Source organism: Micropterus dolomieu, linkage group LG01, assembly GCF_021292245.1.
Source record: "Micropterus dolomieu isolate WLL.071019.BEF.003 ecotype Adirondacks linkage group LG01, ASM2129224v1, whole genome shotgun sequence".
NCBI lineage: Eukaryota > Metazoa > Chordata > Actinopteri > Centrarchiformes > Centrarchidae > Micropterus > Micropterus dolomieu.
The window spans coordinates 47,706,740-47,726,394 of NC_060150.1; the positions used below are offsets into that span (position 1 = coordinate 47,706,740).

Sequence of the window (19,655 nt, forward strand, 5' to 3'; positions counted from 1 at the left end):
TAACTCTTAAGATTCAGCTCTAACACACAAATTTAATCCCAGTGCAGTTTTAGTGCTTTATTATTCAAACGAAGCGCTAATGGATTGAGGATCAGGCCGTAAAACATGACGCACGGCTGTTTTTAATCAGTCCTGTATTTCTAATTGGTAGATCTCGTTGCAGCCTAACCGTAGCTGTGGGTGGTGGAGCTGACTGCAGGTTGGTGCAAAGCCAGAAGAACCTGCCAGGGGGCCCCGGGGCTAAAATGAGCTCCTAATGGTCCCCCTGTTTATTCCAGGTCTGTATGATGCGTTTCTGTGCTGGAGGAAACCTGGACCAACGTGAGGTTAGTCGATTTAATGCCAAGTGTTTGCTCACAGTGGGACTGTGGTCCTATACTACAAAGAGTGCAGTCTACACCGGCTCTGTAAGAAAAGTGACCGGAGATAACATCTGCTGTATAAAAATATATATATATATATATATATATTAAAAGCATCGGGATGGTGTGTCGCTGTCTCTGTTGGTGAGTTCAATCTGCAGCTTCTTGGCTTTTACGGAGCTTTATAAATTCTTTCAGCTCGCTGTTTATCTGTCCGGCTGCAGCTTTCCTGTCCTGGTTCACGCTCGATTCCAGCTGTAAAGTCGGTGATTAGGGTTATTTATTATTCGTTCATACCGAGCGGCGGTCACAGTGAGCAGAAGGTTTGCGGTATAATCGCTTTGTTGGATGTTTCTTACTTACTTTAACTTCCATAATGTTGTCAAACCTGCAGAAATACATGCAAACATGTATTCTTTCTAATGTTTATCTAAAGAAGCTTCAGCAGTCTGTGTTCCACAAACCTAAAGTCTTTCTGGTATAAAAGACCTATTGTGCTTTTCCACATTTCATGACTTCTCTACAATGTTATAATGTGGCATGTTCATGTTAAACATGGCCAAAGCTTCAACTAATGGAGGTTAAAGTATTTAGAAGAAACCCTAACCCAAAGTAAACATTTTGCAAACTGATGCCAAAATAACTACAACATGATGCAGATTTGTTAGACATATGAATTCATGCTTTGTCGGGTCTGTCAGCAGCACAACAACTTTTAAAATGTTTGTTTTCTGAATGGAGTTCAGATTGTTCAGGGGTACGCTACGCTAACTTGTTCACAGTAAAGTACAACAATAGCTGGAATAAAGTTACAGACGAATCTCGCCGCTGATAGTCTTTCGCAACACAGCGTCAAGCGAATTTCTCGCTCAAGTTTAAGAATCTGGACTCGAGCGAGCCAGCGGATGTCGCAACAAACGCATCTTCCGCACCGCCCGGAGCGAATTTGCATCTTTGCATTGACCTTGTATTTAATCAAACGCTGGACTCGCTTTCAGTGTGAACACGGCCTTAAAGAGACAGGAGCATCTACAGCTTGTTTCAGACAGAGGCTGAAATGAAGGCCTACATAACGAGCCAGTACAACATAGAAAAATTTTTTTTTGAACTTTGAATCATGCAAAGCTGCCATACAGGAGTCAGAGCTGGAATACAGGACTGGAAAAGCAGTTTAACAGGTCTCCTTTAAACTGAACCAAAGGCTGTGAACGAACTTTTAGTTCACTGAGTTAAAAACTTTATTATTTTTATTCTTTTACATGTATTTAAAGTCTTAAAGGATTATTTTGTGAATTGTTTTTATATGCTGTCTTACCAAGAGATAGACGAGAAAACGATCTTGATGACTCAAATGCGGCCTTTGAGACGAGAATAACGTTCAGCTTGTTTAGGGGGAAAAGGTTTTGACACCGCTGCAGTCGGAGATGCTTTAAAATGTACAGTGCTCCTTTTATTGTGTATAGAGCTTCACTAAATGCTAAACGCTCATCCTGCTTGTCCTTTATGTGAAGTGTTTTCATTTCCCAAACACATCTGAAGGTTTGCAGTAAACAGCAGTCCAGCAAACACGACTGCAGCGAGCGGCGTGACGAGAGTCAGAGGTGATGTCTCCCTGGCTGTAATCTACATTTGCTTTAATTACAGGCGAAGGCAGAGGGAGCGAGCTGGACGTGGATACCCTTATTAACGAAAGCTAATGAAGGCTGCAGCTCTGATCCCCCACCCTTAACTGAGGGATGGAGGCTGCCGAGTTAATTTGGACTGCAGGTGGACATCCAGTGCTAATATATATGTGTATATATATATATATATATATATATATATATATATATATATGTATATATATATATATATATGTATATATGTGTGTGTGTATATATATATATATGTGTATATATGTGTGTGTGTATATATATATATATGTATATATATATATGTGTGTGTGTATATATATATATATATGTGTGTGTATATATATATATATATATATATATATATATATATATATAATATGTGTGTGTGAGTCTCATTAGAAAATCTGGGAGGTTTCCTGATTAGATAGACGGCTGAACTTCATCCAAGCTGTAAGTCCTGCCTACGTGCCACTAAGCAAGACACAGCACAGCCAAATGTATGCTGGTTTACAGTTCGGTAAGGCGATTAGGCAGAGAGAAGAGTCAAGAATTGAGAATTAATACAGCAGTGAGAGTCAGGTTTGGTCTTCAGACAGCTACAGTTTACTAATGTTTTTTTATTTAACCCTTTCTTTGAAAGCAAAAAGGTTTCATTTATGTGTAGAGTTTGAACTTGCTGACTTGTGGTAGTGGTAGCGTCCAAAAAGACTAATAAGCACCAAATCTCTCTTCTATCTTTCTAGCAACAAAAACATTTGCCATTAAAATCATTATACAGATGCTACAATGAGACGATATGAGCTAATTGCAGATAAATCGCTATCTGTGTTTATAACAGCTAATAAGTAGGGATGCACATATTGTTTGGCCACCCAAATTAATCGTCTGAAAATAGCAAAAAAAGCACTTTCAGTGTTCGCCCTAATAAGTCAAAAGACTATTTGACCGATCAATCACGTTGACGTGTCGGCAGTGTGGAAGCATTTTAAATTGTCCAGTTTGCAGACGTCTCCCAGCACATCTGTGACTGACTTCTTAGAAAATAACTGCTTTTAGTGTTTCGGTCACTCGTCTGTGAGAAGGAGATGAAGCTAGCCGCACCTAAATTTGGATTGCACACATATTCAAGCCTTTACGGTAACTGAAACTGTAAATGTACACATGTAATTTACTTTACCGGACCCTCTCGGGCCCGGTCCCCCCACCATAGTCTCTCTACATCCTGTGGGAAACACTGAGGAAAAAGCACATTTTGACTATTTAATTTATAAAATGGGGGGAAAAAAACTAAAAAAAACTAAATAAAATAAATGAGAAAATGTGAATGTACTTGTTCGGTGTTCAGCAAATGTTTTCATTATATTCGGCTTCGGCCAAGAATTTCCATTTCGGTGCATCCCTCCCTATAAGTAGCAAATAAAAAAGAAACGGAGAGACCGAAAACGAATCCTTCAATCACGCTAGGAGTGTTGTTATTGCACGGTTTGTCCACCAGACGGCGCTCTGCAACTCCCCTGTAGGCAAAACACATTTTTGCAAAGCCACAAATCTACCATTTATCACAATAAAAAAGTTTATTTTTAAAGTGCATTACGTCGTGTTATCTTGTTGAGGTCTACACTGTTGGGGATAATCTTTGTTTATGTGTTCCTGAAAAAGGATTTTTCCCATATAGCGTATTTATCGTCTGCCACGTTGGCAGCCCATTTTTAGCATTTTGCAGAGAAACACAGAGTTGTTATCTATTACGTTACAAGACAAGGACACGGTGGATGTTTTACAAGCACGGACGAGGTAAAGCGACAGTGAACACACCGGTGCAGATGTCATTCGGTACCACGTTGGTTTCGTTTTGATAGGCTGCGTCACTAACAATATAGAGTATATATAGTGGAAATTATAACTGTTGCTATTGTTTTTTGTCCACTAGTGAGTCTACAGTGTTCCTCTTCTGCTTGGCCGGCTGGTGAGCGCCCATTGATTGTACACGTCTTCTGTGGGATTATTGGAATCTGCTGGCAATAGAAATTGTCACTACACATTAAGAAAACAACCACAGAATCATCAGGCTCTATAATTAAAAGTAAACAACTTGCAACACAGCCTTTCCCAACATCTGCTGTCAGTTACTGTGTTTGTTTTGTTCATCAGCGCACAATTACAACCTGCAGAAGAAAAAACGCCTCTATGGCTCTGAGGAGTTACTTTCTGCAGACGTGCGAGTCCCTGACCTTCTGCAGGTCTAACATTATGAATCATCGCCCAGATGTTGCCTTCAGTCCAGTCGCTGCAGCCTTTGATTTGGACTTTCTCCAGCTCCTCTCCGCCTCATCAAAGCTTTAACTATATTTGCATTTTTTCTGCCAATTAAAGCAGAGGTCGGGTGTGTTTACATCTGTGGCGCTGACTTGTATTTCCTCAGAGCGTGACATTAAACTCCAGATAAACCTAAAATCCCCGGAAACCGTCATAAATGTGTGTTCAAGCAGAGGGAGAGAGGTCGGAGACACACAATAGTCATAAGTAAACACCCAGGCTGCTGTGGTTGCATGTGCACCAGCGGCGTGCACACGTAATGACATTCAGAACATTTTGAAACTACTCTTTTATCACAGAGTTTTAATGTTTTATTCAGTACGAGTTTTCCAACCTGTAACTGACGTCATTTGTTAACCCGCTGGTGTATTTGCTTTTGTTTGTTGGCCACCGTGTCTACAAGGTCATTCCTGTTTGTTTGAAACAAGCGGCAAGCTTCCGGTCCGAGACGCGAGTCCAACGCCGAAGTCCCTGAAACCTGCATTCTGTTGAACAGCCAGCAGGGGGCGACTCTTCTGGTGGCAAAAAGAAGTCTGGCTCCATTAGAAATAATGTGAAAATGTTTCTACTTCTCAGCTGATTTATTCCCTCAGTAAACACTTTCCTGATGAGTTTATGGTCTCAGTTGCTCATTTCAGGTCTCAAGAACACAGCATGATGTTCATTTAGTAAATTATGGTCCCATTTAAAGGAACAGAGACCACGAAGCAGGGGATGAGAGGAGCATTTTGATGCAGGGGAATCTATGATTGACAATTAGTTAGCATGGCAACCTGTCAATCAGGCTAGAGCCGACCCACGGCGCTGTGTAAATTTAACCAGCGCTGTTGAAAAAGCTTATTAGGAGTCGGCACATTTAGTTTAAAGACTGTTGTTCTACCAGAAAAAGTTATCAGCCTGTTAAAATGACAGTTAACGTGAGTTACAGACGCACCTGGCTAAGCAAGCTAGCTAGCTCCACACACACGGCCGTTAGCTCCAGCGTCTCGTCCAAATATGGTCACCTCCTGGTTGCAAAAACTCACAGTCATTTGGAGTGAGTGTGTGTTTTATCATAAGTATCTTACTGTCAGCAGGATGGTCTAATTACACTCTGTTGAAAGGAACTACTTCTCCTTCCGCCTGTCAAAGTCATGCTTGCACTATGGCTCTGTGACGCAGCTTCTTTGAAGTGAGTCGCTGCAGCCCTTTACATTTCCAGTGACTGAACACTGACTGGCCGACTGTAAAAACAGTCACGTCTGGCTGTGTTTTAGCTGTGAAGCTCTGTGTGATGTGTGTGCAAAGACACTTTGGCAACACTGCAAACTTCGCTAAACATCTGAGGTTAAGTCACAATAATATGAAGATGTTATGAAGCAGCAGTTCTGAGCAGGAGATTTTTATTTTAAGTAAAGAATATGACAGTAGTTTGATGTCTTGTCATTATGCAGCTATTATTTTGAATTGGTAAGGCCACAGCCTGCTCCTTATTTCCTCATAAATACAGAAACGGGGAGGTCACATTAAACTAGAAATAAAATAAGTGAAAAGTACCAGCCTGGGTGTTACTTGGCATTGGGTCGTATAGGAATGAAGTGGTATCGCACATCACTAGTGAAAACGGTGGACGATGGCATCGTCTGTCGGTCCATCCCTAATTTCAATCATCAATAACTCCTTTGTTTTTAACCACAGAACAAAAACGTTGTTTTTGGTATCGAATTGGGTATCGAGAATCGTGGAATTTCACTCGTATTGGATATCTGAACGGATATAATAAGTAAACACGTTCACAGACAAAATAGTTTTCATTTGTATATTTTTCACAGTATCCGCTTTTATCTGCAGCAACTAAGGCCCGATGTTACAGTTCTGTTCAGACACTCAAAGGTTCAGGTCAGGAAAAGATTGTGGTCTGAAAAAGTCATAACAAAAGCAGGAATTTCCCTCAAACAGACACCTGGTGAAACAAATTCACAGCACATAGATGCATTTTCTAGGAGACTGTGTGACTGACAGCCCCTCAGCTGGAAGCGTTGCAGAAGTGATACACAGAGTGATAACGTGGAAAAGAATAAAATCGCCTAAACACGTCCTGGTAAAAAAATAAAACAACTCTGGCCTCACGTGCACGCCACAGGTGCACTCGCAACACATTAAGCAAAGCATTTAGATAGAAGGAAAATGCAGAGCGCAGAACAGCGATCAATACAACACAGTGAAATATCACAACACACACCTGCTTAAGTCCGTGGAACGAATGGTGCAGAAGAGTCTGCTGATCCGGAGGAGCAGGACTGGAGCGGAGAGGACGGATGTTTGGACGGAGGGTCGGCTGGACGGACGGATGGGTTTGGAGGCGATCAGGTTCGGGTCACGGGCTGACGTGTCCCAGACGGATTCTTCCGCAGGTCTGAACACGGGAGGAAGCGATCGATGCGAGGGGCGTCGGAGGGGCCTTGATCCGCCAGGCAGAAAGGAGAAAGAAAACTCAATCTGCAGCTCGCAGCGGTGATTCAAAGTGAAAAAACAACCAGCAAACATATCAAACACACTCAGGTCGGCTCAACGTGCAGCTGCAGGACCTCTCAGGGACGATTTCTCACCTGAGGGTTTGAACAGAACTTTCTAAACAACACTGCAGAATCTGTCTAAAATAACCTCGCAGAGAAAGACAGTCACCTTATAGTCAGACTTCAAAGCAGACTTACGTGAAGGACAAGTCTGACAGCATTATGGAAAGGATCTCTACAGAGAGAGAGCTTTATTTAGAGAGCAACATAGCTGCTATATCGCTCTAATCAAAGCACCATCGACAAAAACTGTAATGTTACCTTGTTGAACACGGGAGCTGCTGGTCCACTTCTTCCTCCGTCGGTGTTATTGTGTGATTTTGGTGTTTTAAAGGGTTCAAAACAAAAAAGAAATTCACACATTAACACAAACAAACAAAGACCAGCAACTCCCGCGTTCTACATTTCTGTTTTTAGCTGGCGTTATCGTCCATCGACCACTTGAATCAATGTCATCCAACTTGTACGACCGTGTGACGTGACTCTGGGGGAGGGGGGTCGTTCACAATCTTGCAGCAACAAAACCGAGCAACCGCAACACAAGGTTAAAATAAAGATTTTCCAGGACATTTTACTTTTTCTCTCATTTTACATGACTGGAAAGTTGGTCGACTGTTTTCCAGGTTTTCCAGGAGGCGTGGCAACCCTGCTGGCGTCACGCTGAAGGAACCTCACAGAAGCATTTCTTGGCTGCGGGCAACGATTAACAACTATTTTTAATAATCGATTAAGAGTTTTGAGTGATTTTTAAAAAAAGTCAAACTTCTGATTTCTTAAAATTTTATATTTTCTAGTTTCTTTCCTCCTCTGTGACAGTGAACTGGAAACCTTTTCACGTCAGATACCAGGATCACTGACAGGGCTGCTTCCAGTCTGCACAGTCGGTGCTGAAGCTGAGGAATCAGATGTGACACCGGATATAAAGCGTTGAGGCGCTCAGAGCGAGCAGCGGCGCTGACGGACTGAAAGCTCCGATTAGACGGAGAGTTCGTCCAGTCAGCTGGGGACTGAAGGGAATCCGGCTTTACTGATCTGTCAGTCAGCTCGCTCTGCAGACACACACACACTTCTTCGCTTGTGAGGACGCTCACTGACATAATCCATTCCCTGACAGGAAACAGCGCAGCTCCGTGTTCTGTCGACGATGATGAGAACGTGTACCGTGGTCGATCGGACTGGTGGCCCTCGTGCTCTGTGACTCTATTAACGTTCACTGGAGCTGAAGCCATTTGTCGATCAGTTGATTAACTGACAGAAACTATTGTTTGAATCAAATGCCAAAACGTTTCCTGAGTCCAGCTCCTCCTCTGCTGCTTTTCTACGTGATGAACTGAATATCTCTCCGGGATTTCTCTGGATTTTTGGATTAATCAACCTAAAGATTAATCGTTAGTAATTAATCCATAGAGATATAAAGGTTTAAATGAATCCTTTAAAATCATTCTTCCTCTTCTTCATCCTGCTTGTGCTTCACAAATAAAAGTGTTTCCTCCATATTGTTTTTATAGCTTCATAAGGACTGACGCTGGGGCGAGAGAAGACGGAGCCGATGAGCGGGTAAGGTGGAGGGGTAATCAGCAACATACAGGACTTCACTGAGCAGCTCAGGTCTGTGTCTGGACAGTGATGCCACACCATGAACTGCACTTCACAAGAATGAATGTTTCTGTCGTCGATGAAGTTTTATAAACCTTCCAAACAATGTACAGAAAGTAGGGCTGAAACGATTAATCCCCTTACTAAAATGCATCAACGCAAATTCTTTGCATCACGTTACTGACGCTGTGAACACGACGTGATTATAATGGAGCTGTTTGCAAAGTGGAGGAAGAGAGAGAAAATGAAATAATCTATAGAAGCTTTGAGTACTAAAATCATCGTTAGCTGTAGCCCTCATAAAAAAAAAAAGCATCCCAACTGCTGCCTTTCACTGACGGCTACTCGGTTTGGATGTAACAGGGTACGTCACGATACCCGGCTCACGATACCGATGAAATCACGAGGCAGCAAATCTGCAATAATCATTACACTGCTAGTCAGTCCTATAATGATACATCACAATAAAACTATGATTACAAAATGCCTGTGAAAAGGTAAAGTGCAGGTTTTCTCTCTTTATTCCCTGCAACTACAAAATGTTTTCGGTCTGTAAATTAAAATTACTTAACTATAGAGCAACTATGAAATAAAATATTTATAAAAGGCCCGTAGAAATGCAAATTCACTGAATTTATTTTCATTATTAAAATAGAGCTTAAAATACAAATTGCTGTGCACCACCTAAGTCTATTATGTACATCACATTACATAGATAAGCGAGCTGTTCAGTGACACAGCGCCGTGCTGCCTTTTCTCCACCTCGTGGTAGCTCCGTTTTTAGGACACTGGGAATTTTGAGTTTGACTATTGACCCTTCTGTGTTGCCGTAGCTGGTCAGATCAAGCCGTGAAGTTAGCAGCTCTTTTTTATTTCACTCAGGAAACACGGGTCTGTAAGTATTTGTACACTATGTCGTTCAGGATGTTTAGCATGTGAAGCAAGATGTGTAGATCATGTAAAGCTTATATTATCGCGATGCTAATGTTTGTTAGCATGTTAGTGGAGATTCCCATAACATGTTAGCATTGAGCTAACGGTCAAAAAATAAATTGACAAGATGAGCTGGAAATATGTTTTTGCTCAGCCCTAGCATGCAGCTCTAACAATCAGTTGATTGGCAGATAATTAATTAGCAACTATCAAGATAATTGATAAACCGTTAATTTTAAGCAAAAATGAACTAAAGTTCCCTGGTTCCAGCGTCTCTCGTGATAACGTGTGCTCTTCTTTTGGGGTTTCTGTGGTAATAAACTGAATATTTTACCATATTTTGAGCTGTTGGTCAAACACAGTAAGACATTTGAAAATGTCACCTTTCGCTTTGGGGATCTGAGATGCAAAGAGACTGATCGGTTAATTTAGAAGATAACGGGCAGATTAGTCAGCAATGAAAATAATTTGCTAGTTGAAGCAGTTTGGGGTCAACTGGATCAGTTTTTGGGGATAGAAAGTTTAAAACGGTGCATCCCCTGTCCTAACTTCAAGGTCGGCCTCAGACTGGTCCTCACAAAGGTAGATGTACACACACACACACACACACACACACACACACACAAATGTGAACCATGATGCGACAATCAATGTTATGAACCGAGTTTTAACCAACAAACATGCACAAAACACACTTTGGTAACCTGAATACTTACAGACACAATGGTCAACACAGTCACTGCATATCACACACACACACACACGCACATGCACACTCACATGCACACACACACGTACACACACACACAGCAGTGGCACTGACCTTTACACTAAAAGACAGCAGGATATCAACAAACAGGATGCGTCTCTGACCTTTCACACATCTTCCGCTAAAGAGCATACTGTACACACACACACACACACACACACACACACACACCATCCATTATCTATACTCGCTTACTCATGCAGGGTCGCGGGGGGCTGGAGCCAATCCCAGCTGACATTAAAGGCGGGAGGCGGGGTCCACCCTGGACAGGTCGCCAGTCCATCGCAGGGCCACTCGCAATCAAACAATAACGATAATTATCCCAATATAATTTTCCTCAATAGCAATGTAACAAATGTTCAATATCTCGTCCAGAAATATTTGATTTAATTCATTAGAATCACGATTCTATTAAGATGTTTATTTTGTTGAGGCAAAGGGACTGAAAAAAGATTTACTAATCATATTTGTTGAAAACAGATTTTATCATAATTTTTTTGAATGTTCTGCCTCAGATTTGCTGATTGGCATCAAGTGTTTGTCCCGTTCTGACCATAAAGAAAAGTTTAACCACATAATTAACCATCTGGTTTCTTCAGTTTTCACTCAGGAGCAAAAATCAGCCTTTAAACTTGAGAAAAATAACCATTTGACACTTATTGTGATAATTATCGATAGTGAATGTTGTGAAATGTTTTTATCTTGAGAACATTTTTGGCCTAATCGCCCAGGCCTACTCACGCCTAATCACGCCACCAATCAACCTGCACGTGTTCGGACGGTGGGAGGAAGTCGGAGAGAAACCACGCAGACCGGGACGACCGGGGATCGAACCCACGACCTCGACCAACGCCACTCCTGTCCTTCTCGGCCGAGCTGACTCAAGCTGACCCAGAGGTCAAAAGGTCAGACGCCACGAACGACCTCGACACTTCAGCCTTCCCTTAAGACATTGTTATTGATTAACCTGTCGACTAATACTTGTAAATAATCGATAGTAATCACGTGGCCTAATAAAATGTCCTGCGGTGGAGAAGGGGCTCTTCTAGCATTTACTGCCCTGGTTTAGCCGCCCAGGAGACTCGCAGACCAATGGTCCAAACCAATCGTCTCATGTGACGCCGCTCAGAGTGAGACGCACAGAGCAAGAGAGGAGGCGACGGAGAAAAGAGACCAAGGATGTACACGGGCAGTTCAAAACCATGTGACCCGAGACCGTCGAGATTATTAAAAGCGTCAGAGAGGACAGGCCGGAGCTCACGTATACATTATTTATTATCCCTCCAGTTTGATGCAAATATTATAGAAATATTATTTGATGTGACAGCACAGTTGTTGACTAATGTTCATACAGCCAGACGTTATGATGTTCCGGACTTTTGCTTCGGGAAACTGGACCTCCTTTGAGTTTTAGTCGCGACAGACCAAATCGATCCTGGCGCCTTTAAATATAATCAAACACATCAGATCATGTCGGCCTTATTGTTTGAAATCCTGTGTGTTTTCTTTTAAAAATGTTCTTTTTTTTGTCGGTAAAACTCTTCTGTCTTTGTTGACTTCAGCGATGAAACACGTTGATAAAATGAATGAATGAATGAATGAATGAATGACGACCTCTGAATCAGCCACGTCTAATCTTCATTATGTAGAACTGATGTTTTACTGTTACTATTTTCTGGTTGAATTTATTTTCCATCGCGTTCTCAGCGGTTTGCTATTTTGCAAAATCATGTATAATTTGGATTTTTCTATTTAACTGTTCTAACATTTCTCACACAGAACAACAACAACAACAACAACAACAGGAGCGTCTGCTGCTGGGAGAAGAACAAGTGCATAAAATAAAATTCCCAGATAAGATGCACGAGATGCAAGAAAAGCAACATCCAGCTTTATGCTTGTTTTCTGCATCCCAGAAGAAAAAGAGATAACGTCTGAATTAAAGTGTGTTTTAAGCTTTTTACAACAACGCTGCAGCCGTTCAACTCCACAGAGTCACGTGACTTCGAGATTGGACTTGAGAGGATTTAAAACAGACCTGCAACTTGACTTTTAACTTTACAGCCCCGGATACACCTGCTTTTAACTACACGTTTGATTTGGCGTTTGCGTTCCTCTGGAGCGTAGGTTCTGCACGTCTCCAGAAATTAACGCCACGCGTCCGCGAGATGCAGTTCAGAGTTCAGCCCTCTGCTGTTCCACACACCAGCCCAGGAGGTGGCGGTATGCAGTTGGTCTAGCTCACCGCCATTAAACGCAAAATACGAGGAAGGTCAGCAGCACACTTGAAATAAGGAAATCTATGTCCGCAATTACTGCGATCGTCCTGATGTCTCATTAAAATCACAACCTGCTCGAGTGTCGCCGTGTTTGGTTTATTTACGACGTGCAAATTCGGAGTCTGTCGAGGAAGATAAGCTGGTGTCGGCGAGGGACGATCCGGTGTACTGCTCTGCCCCCTAGCGGATTCAGGTTTAATCCTCCAGGTACACGCAAAGTACGCAGGCAAGTATGTGAACAACACCGTTTCCGTTGCCGGCGCCTGTCTACGCGTTAAATAAAGCAAGTACGTCGGGGGCTCAACGCCACCGACTCGTGACTTCACTTGGACTTGAACCTTTTGACTCGAACTGACTTGGGACCCACCCCAAGCCCAAATATACATTTAGATATAAAAAACTTTAAACCTTTAATTCATTAAATTATATATATATACACATATACTGTATACACACACACGTAAAGTTTATTTTTATCTCTTGTTATATTTTATTTTAAATGAAATGGTATTAAATTTGATGAAGAGCACAGTATGACTTGTTCAGGACCAGAGACCGGTCTGTCTCAAACTTGTGGACTTTTTAAAACAAAGACTTGGTAAACACGGTCCCTGGTCTGAGTGTTAACAGATTTATATTCAAACTGTGGGAAACATGTTTTATAAAAGTCTGCAGCAACTTGCAGGATGGTTTAAAGAGACTCTTGGGAACATGAGGTTTAATTTCACCCTGACGGTCATCATGTTCACGTGCACACAGTGATGCCAACGCCGCGTGCCTGCATGACACCTTACGTGCACTTATATATATATATAATATCTGTCATTCAGCTCTGTGAACGTGCACAGTTGAACTTTAAGGCTGCAGGTGTGTCAGTCTGCAGCAGAGCAGCGAACACACGCTGAGCCACAACAAGGACACGTTGGGGGGAAATACGACACGCTGCCGCTCGGTGTTTTAAAGTCAGGCGCTTTAACCTCACAACACCGTACCTTCATTAAAACGCATTATTAGTTCATTAACGTGAACTTTTAAGAGGTTAAAATGAGACAAGCTAACTCACCCTCTGTCACTCTCCGGCGCCGAGCTGCTGTTCGGTCGGCGGAGACGATGCCTGCGTGTGTGTGTATGCTGGAGTATAATAATAATGAATTTTACAGTTTTGTGCTGACTTATTACGACATTATGATCTGTCCGTGTGGAGTTTACTTTAAATTAAATTAACGCGAGGAGAAGAACAGTGACGGGAAACTCGTATTTCTGCACAGGCGCTGTCTTTGGACGCGCGTCAGTGAGGGGGTCCTGAGGCTTAAATCGGGTGGTGGAGCAGAAATATTAGCGACATCATGGCGGCGTCCACACGAGCGCAGGTGATTTCTCTGTACAGGAGGATGCTGGCAGAGAGCAAGAAGTTCCCCTCCTACAACTTCAGGTAAGAGACTGTGTCCGGCGGACGAGAACGCACCTGCCGGTCCGTTAAACCCGGTTTAAACCGCCTGTCAGCGGCGGGAAAGATGCTAACGTAGCAGCTAACGGCTGTGTTTACATCAGCCGGCCAGTGTTACAAAACACAACGAAACACCTGCGGGGGCTCAAAGTAAAGGTCGCACAGCTGTTCACACCCCGCAGTGTTTCACAAACATGCTTCAAAACATGTCTGTGAGCCCGTCTGGTGGCTGCAGACTGGAGGAATGAAACCTTTTCAGTTCTGTGTTCATTTCTGTCAAATATAAGTCGCTTTGAAGCAGAATCTACTTTTCAGTCGAAGCTGAAATCACTTACTGCGTTTTATGGCTTGTTTTGGCCATTTACACTAAAGGCTTTATTTGTATGGCACCTTTCATCACGAGCACTCAAGTAAAAAGAAGTGCATAAATAAATAAAACATACAAAACAGCAACAAGCACAAAAACACGGGTATTAAAACTGGGAAAGGGTACAGTGTGAAATAAATACAATATAAAATAATAACTATAATCAGTTAAAAGCAAAGGCATAAAAGTAGGTGTTGAGCTGCTTCTTAAAGCTGAGGTTGCTTCTCTTATTTGTAATGGGAGTTTGTTTCAAGCCACCGGTGCATAAGAACAGAAAGCTGCTTCACCAAACGTTTTACTGTTCATTCTTGGGACATTAAGAAGACCAAACACACAATCCATCAGCAGCAACCGCCTTCTAATTATTGCCTATAATCCCGTGAATGTCCGGCCTGATTACTTTAAACTGCAAACACTTATTTGGCCACACACGCAATCAGTTTTCACTGCCTTGTCTGCACGACACGCGGTCTGTCTGACCAGGTAAAATCTGACTCCAGGTCTGTTAATAACACCTTACACAGTCTATGATTAACGCACAGTTAAAAACGGGGACATTTCCGGAGGACGAGGACGAGGACAGGCCACTTCTTAATCTGAATAAACTATCGCAACCTTAGATCAGCTGGAAAGTTCGTGGACAGCGATGCTACAAACATAAGATGATTTTACTGAATATGATGCATCGCTGTGGATTAAACTACCCGCAAAATGAAACATGCACATAAATGCAGCAGTAAAATGAATCCTGCTGCACAAACTACTACTTTACATCCTCTGCATAATCTACTGGTCACATAACGTGTGAAGTTTATGTTTCATAACTGTAATTGTGTGTTTTGGTTATGTAAAACGATGCAACTGCAATTTCCCATCGTGGTTGAATAAATTATCTATCTGTCTAATAGCATAATGGTAAAACACTGACGGGGACCATTTACTGCACTATGAGTACTTTTACTTTTGGTACTTTTAAGTCCATTTTGCTTATAATACTTACATACTTAGGTTAAGTAAGGTTTTGAATGCAGGACTTCAAACACAGTTTAAAATAAGGCTGCTACTGATTAGGGCTGAACGAAAATAATCTAATTGCAATTTAACAATATTGCGATTTAATATGCGATTAATTTTTAAGCTCCTCACCTTTTTGTGTTTTATTCAAACAATATTAGCTAGATTAAACACACACTGTTCTTTCTTGTGGGTCGGGCCGGTGTTATGATGAAATTAGGTGAAGCGTGAATTATTATTATTATTATGAGCTATGGTGGAGAAGAAATATCAAATATGAGAAAGACAATTTGAGAGTCAAGTCATGGCATTAAATAATATCGACAGGTCGGCCTGCAGACCACGAGAACAACTAAGTTCTCCACAGTGTGTTACACAATATTATATATTCGATATAAAACCCACTGTTCAACAAGCAATTAATGCATCCTGGTCTCAGTTCAAATCTCCCAGGAGTCCATCTTTCTGTGTCCCAGTAAGCAAACAAAAAAAGGCTCAATATGTCAGTGTGGTGTTCACAGATTGTTGCGTTGCCGCCAAGTGGCCGAAACAGGTTTAACAAGTCGGTGTGTTGAGCTGCTGGTGTTTGACCCGTGGTTAAAGTCTGGGGTTTGTGGGTAATGGTGTTTGTTACATACCACTAACAGTAAATGTGTAAAGGTGTTGCATCATTTGTTTGAGTTGCCGTTCATATGTCGACACCCTGAAGTTTCTGTTGACCCATTTGAAGGTTGCAGATCTTTGAATCACCGCCCAAATAAATGTCTGATTGACGAGGCGTCCGTGTTGCATTGAGTTTTCATCAACATCCGTCCACATCAGTTGTGAGTTTATCAACTCCTAAACCTGATACATTTTCAGTTCAAGTATCTTTATTATTGATAAATCTTTCAGTGAGTCTCTTGATGAATCATTGAATCTATAAGAACATAAAAACAAATGTCTGCAGTCCATCGCAGGGCCACACACATACCAGTCTGATTATCAGTGTACAAAGAAACGTATAGCCCATCTCAGGCAAAATGTCTTTAAGGGAACTGTATTAAGAGTGTTTAATTTGTTTTGTTGTTATTTAATAAAACATCACATAAATTTGCCAATATATCATTATCAGACTGATGATCGTGGTGATATTGACCTTGAAAATCCAGTCTCTGTCAGGATGTACACATTAAAAAACTAGTACATGAAGTCAGCCGTCACTGAAGTATTCAAATGTCCGTCTGTCTTTATGTAGCTGAACGCTGCGTCCTGTTCTCTCTAATGTAATCTGAGGCCGTTCTTTTCTTTCACTTTACAGCCACAGACTAAAAAGCCACGGTCTCACCACCTTACACGTCTAGTTTCTTTCCTCCTCTTCGTCCCTCGTTCTGCAGCAGCACAGTCATCCTCACTGTGGTGTTGACCGTATTTCTGTGTGTGTGTCTCCAACTGTCATAACACTCGGCTCTCTGCGCGGACATCAGAGGTCCGCCGCTCCCTGCTAGCCTCCGCGGCCGCCGCTGTGTTGAATTATTGAGCGGCCAGATGACAAATGGCCACCTGCTGCCGCTGCTGCTGGTCCAAATAAAATAAATTCCAGCCTCCTGCCCAGAGACGAGCAGCTGGACCTCATGAGTGGAGAGTCGGCCCTGGCAGAGCAAAGGAAGATTACTTTATTATAATAATACAGACCTCCATAATGTTACTGCAGTTAATGTGTTTGGTAGTTCATTAAAACTACAAACACTTCAGCACCATCATCTCATTTTCTGTGTTGATGCTGTAGGAGCCGGCCCCGAGCATGTAGGAGCCGCCCCGAGCATGTAGGCGCCCGCCCCGAGCATGTAGGCGCCCGCCGCCCCGAGCATGTAGGCGCCGCCCGCCGCCCCGAGCATGTAGGCGCCGCCCGCCGCCCCGAGCATGTAGGCGCCGCCCGCCGCCCCGAGCATGTAGGCGCCGCCCGCCGCCCCGAGCATGTAGGCGCCGCCCGCCGCCCCGAGCATGTAGGAGGCGCCCGCCCGTCTCGAGCATGTAGGAGGCGCCCGCCCGTCTCGAGCATGTAGGAGGCGCCCGCCCGCCTCGAGCATGTAGGAGGCGCCCGCCCGCCCCGAGCATGTAGGAGGCGCCCGCCCGCCCCGAGCATGTAGGAGGCGCCCGCCCGCCCCGAGCATGTAGGAGGCGCCCAAACGTACATGTTCTCAGCACTTTTTATGGCTCCAAAAGAAATGTAAACAATTTGAAATTAACATAAAATCACATTTGTTATTATTTTTGAGTAAGAAAAGAAATCGATGTATTTCGCCATTCTCTTGGGCGCACACTTAAAGGCCGATGGTCCTGTCTTCTGTTATATGCAAATGTGCAACCACAGCCGCTGTGTTTATGTCCGGAAATCTGGATTAATCCAGTAAATCACATCCCTGATTGTTTGTTTGTTCCTGCAGTGACGTTTGAGGTTATGTTCTGTTGTATGTTCACCACAGTCAGGACAGTCGTCGTTCTGTAATTCTGCTGACAAACAAACGGCGCTGGAAACGACCTTTGCAGGAGTAAAGAAAGTCATTTTCTCTCTCGCCTGCTGAATGCTGTCTGTTTCATGAACCACGTTAGCATTATACTGGGCACATCGCTGCAGAAAGTGCTGAGTCACACTCTTTCGAGTGAGTGAAACACGAGTTACTTTAGGTTTGAATGAATTCACGACGAATCCACGTGGCTCGACTCTAAACGCCGCCGCCTCACTTTGGAAGGTTACAGGTGACGAGTCAGATTGGTTGTTGAGGTAATCTGAAAAGTTGAGGAGTCGTCGTCGCAGTGCAGAAGCTGCAGGTACAGGATGCAAATGTGATCAGACTGCTGGAGATAGAATTTATTAGCAATTATTTTAATAATCGTTATTGACAATTTCTAGCAAAAGTGTCAAACTTCTTCCTGCGTGAGGATTTGCTGCTTTTCTTTCTCTTACATTATAGTAACTTTGAATACTGTGTGGGTTTTGGGCTGTTGGTCGAACGAAGCAACAACGAGGACAAAATCAGAAGAGATTTCATTCCTGCTGTGGGTCTCCCCTCCTGAGCTCCAGTTTGTGGTGGAAACGGTGTGCTGGTGCGCTGGCTGGCTTGTTGTGGGGTGACCTGAATATGCCAGACGTTGCTGCAGGCTGTATTTTGTTGTCTCCTGCTGTCTGACTACAATAACAGCTGATGCAGGCGCTCGCAGCACTTCCTGGGAGGAGAGGTGGGAGAGTTTGGCTGAATTTGGAGAGCTTTGTCAGAGGGAGAACATAAATAAAATAAAAAAATAACAGAAGTCAGATGAAAAATGCATGATTGTCTGCAGGAAGATTAGATCACTGCAGCGGCTAATAGAAACAAGAAGCAGAACATAAACACAAGTGTAATATAAACAAACCCTAGAAAAAGTATTATTTTCACACTAGAAAATGTAAACATTTAGGCAACAGAGGTTATCAATAGAGCTACAACGAATCGGTTTGAGTAATAGTTTGAGAAACTTCCTAAATTCTGATATCAGTGAATATTTTCTGCTTTCTTTCCTCCTCAGTGAACTGAATTTCTACCTGGATTATTGATTTAACATTTTAATTTACCTTATAAAATGCGTAGAGCTGCATTTTGTGTCGTGAAATATTATATTGTAGTGGGACAACGGTGTGGATTTGTGCATTTTATATTGAATAAATTTGGAGCTACTCCAAATTCCTCTTTCCTCTCCCAGAGAAGAGCAGGGGGTTTAAAGATCAACTTCAACAGACTGCTGTGGAGACCCCAATGGAAGGAGGGGTGAAAGTTGCTTTCTCTAAGTGCTATCCCGACCATAAAACTGGCACCTTTTTGATTCCGAAGCTGATAACGCGGGGCCTGACTGTTAAACTGACAAAGGGACACAAACCAGCGATTAGCATTTCCCTGAACAGCCTATCAGAACTGCCCCCCCCTCCCCCACACATGGGTCTTAGGACCCATTTTGTTTTCCTTGTATCTGCTTCCCCTTGGACATATTATCCATAAACATGGCATTTCTTTTCATATTTATGCTGATGACACACAAATATACTTGCCCGTCAGATCCACAGCCCCTGGAATGCTGAGTTCACTTAACAACTGCCTTTGTGAAGTTAAAAAATGGATGTCAAATAATTTCCTCCAGCTGAACTCAGACAAAACAGAAATCCTGGTCATCGGGTCCCAGCAGATGGCAAATCAAATACTGCCATCTGCTGGTTCCCTAGTAAATCACATTAAGCCTGTGGCAAAGAACCTTGGTGTTTGGTTTGATAGTAATTTAAATTTCGAGCAGCACACCACAAAGCTTGTTCAATCATGTTTTTATCAACTTAGAAATATAGCTAAAATTCGATCTATGTTAACTTTTAAGGAC

At 42.7% G+C, this 19,655-nt stretch overlaps 2 protein-coding genes across 3 annotated transcripts in view; one reads left to right on the forward strand and one right to left on the reverse strand.

The window, feature by feature from the left end:
* Positions 1–13,757, reverse strand: part of fars2 (phenylalanyl-tRNA synthetase 2, mitochondrial) — a 186,880-nt gene extending 173,123 nt beyond the window's left edge. Inside the window, exons 1-2 of one of the 2 annotated variants that reach the window (XM_046044739.1) lie at positions 13,508–13,752; positions 6,534–6,752 (exon numbers count right to left, since the gene is read on the reverse strand). The gene's annotated coding sequence lies outside the window, so the exon portion shown is untranslated. Of the gene's footprint in view, positions 1–6,533; positions 6,753–13,507 lie in introns of both variants that reach the window. The other variant, XM_046044746.1, reaches the window with a different exon arrangement.
* LOC123968545 (LYR motif-containing protein 4B) overlaps positions 13,613–19,655 on the forward strand; it is a 44,988-nt gene continuing 38,945 nt past the window's right edge. Inside the window, exon 1 of the mRNA XM_046045382.1 lies at positions 13,613–13,876. Coding sequence (XP_045901338.1) covers positions 13,791–13,876 — 86 coding nt within the window. The 5' untranslated portion in view covers positions 13,613–13,790. The remainder of the gene's footprint in view (positions 13,877–19,655) is intronic.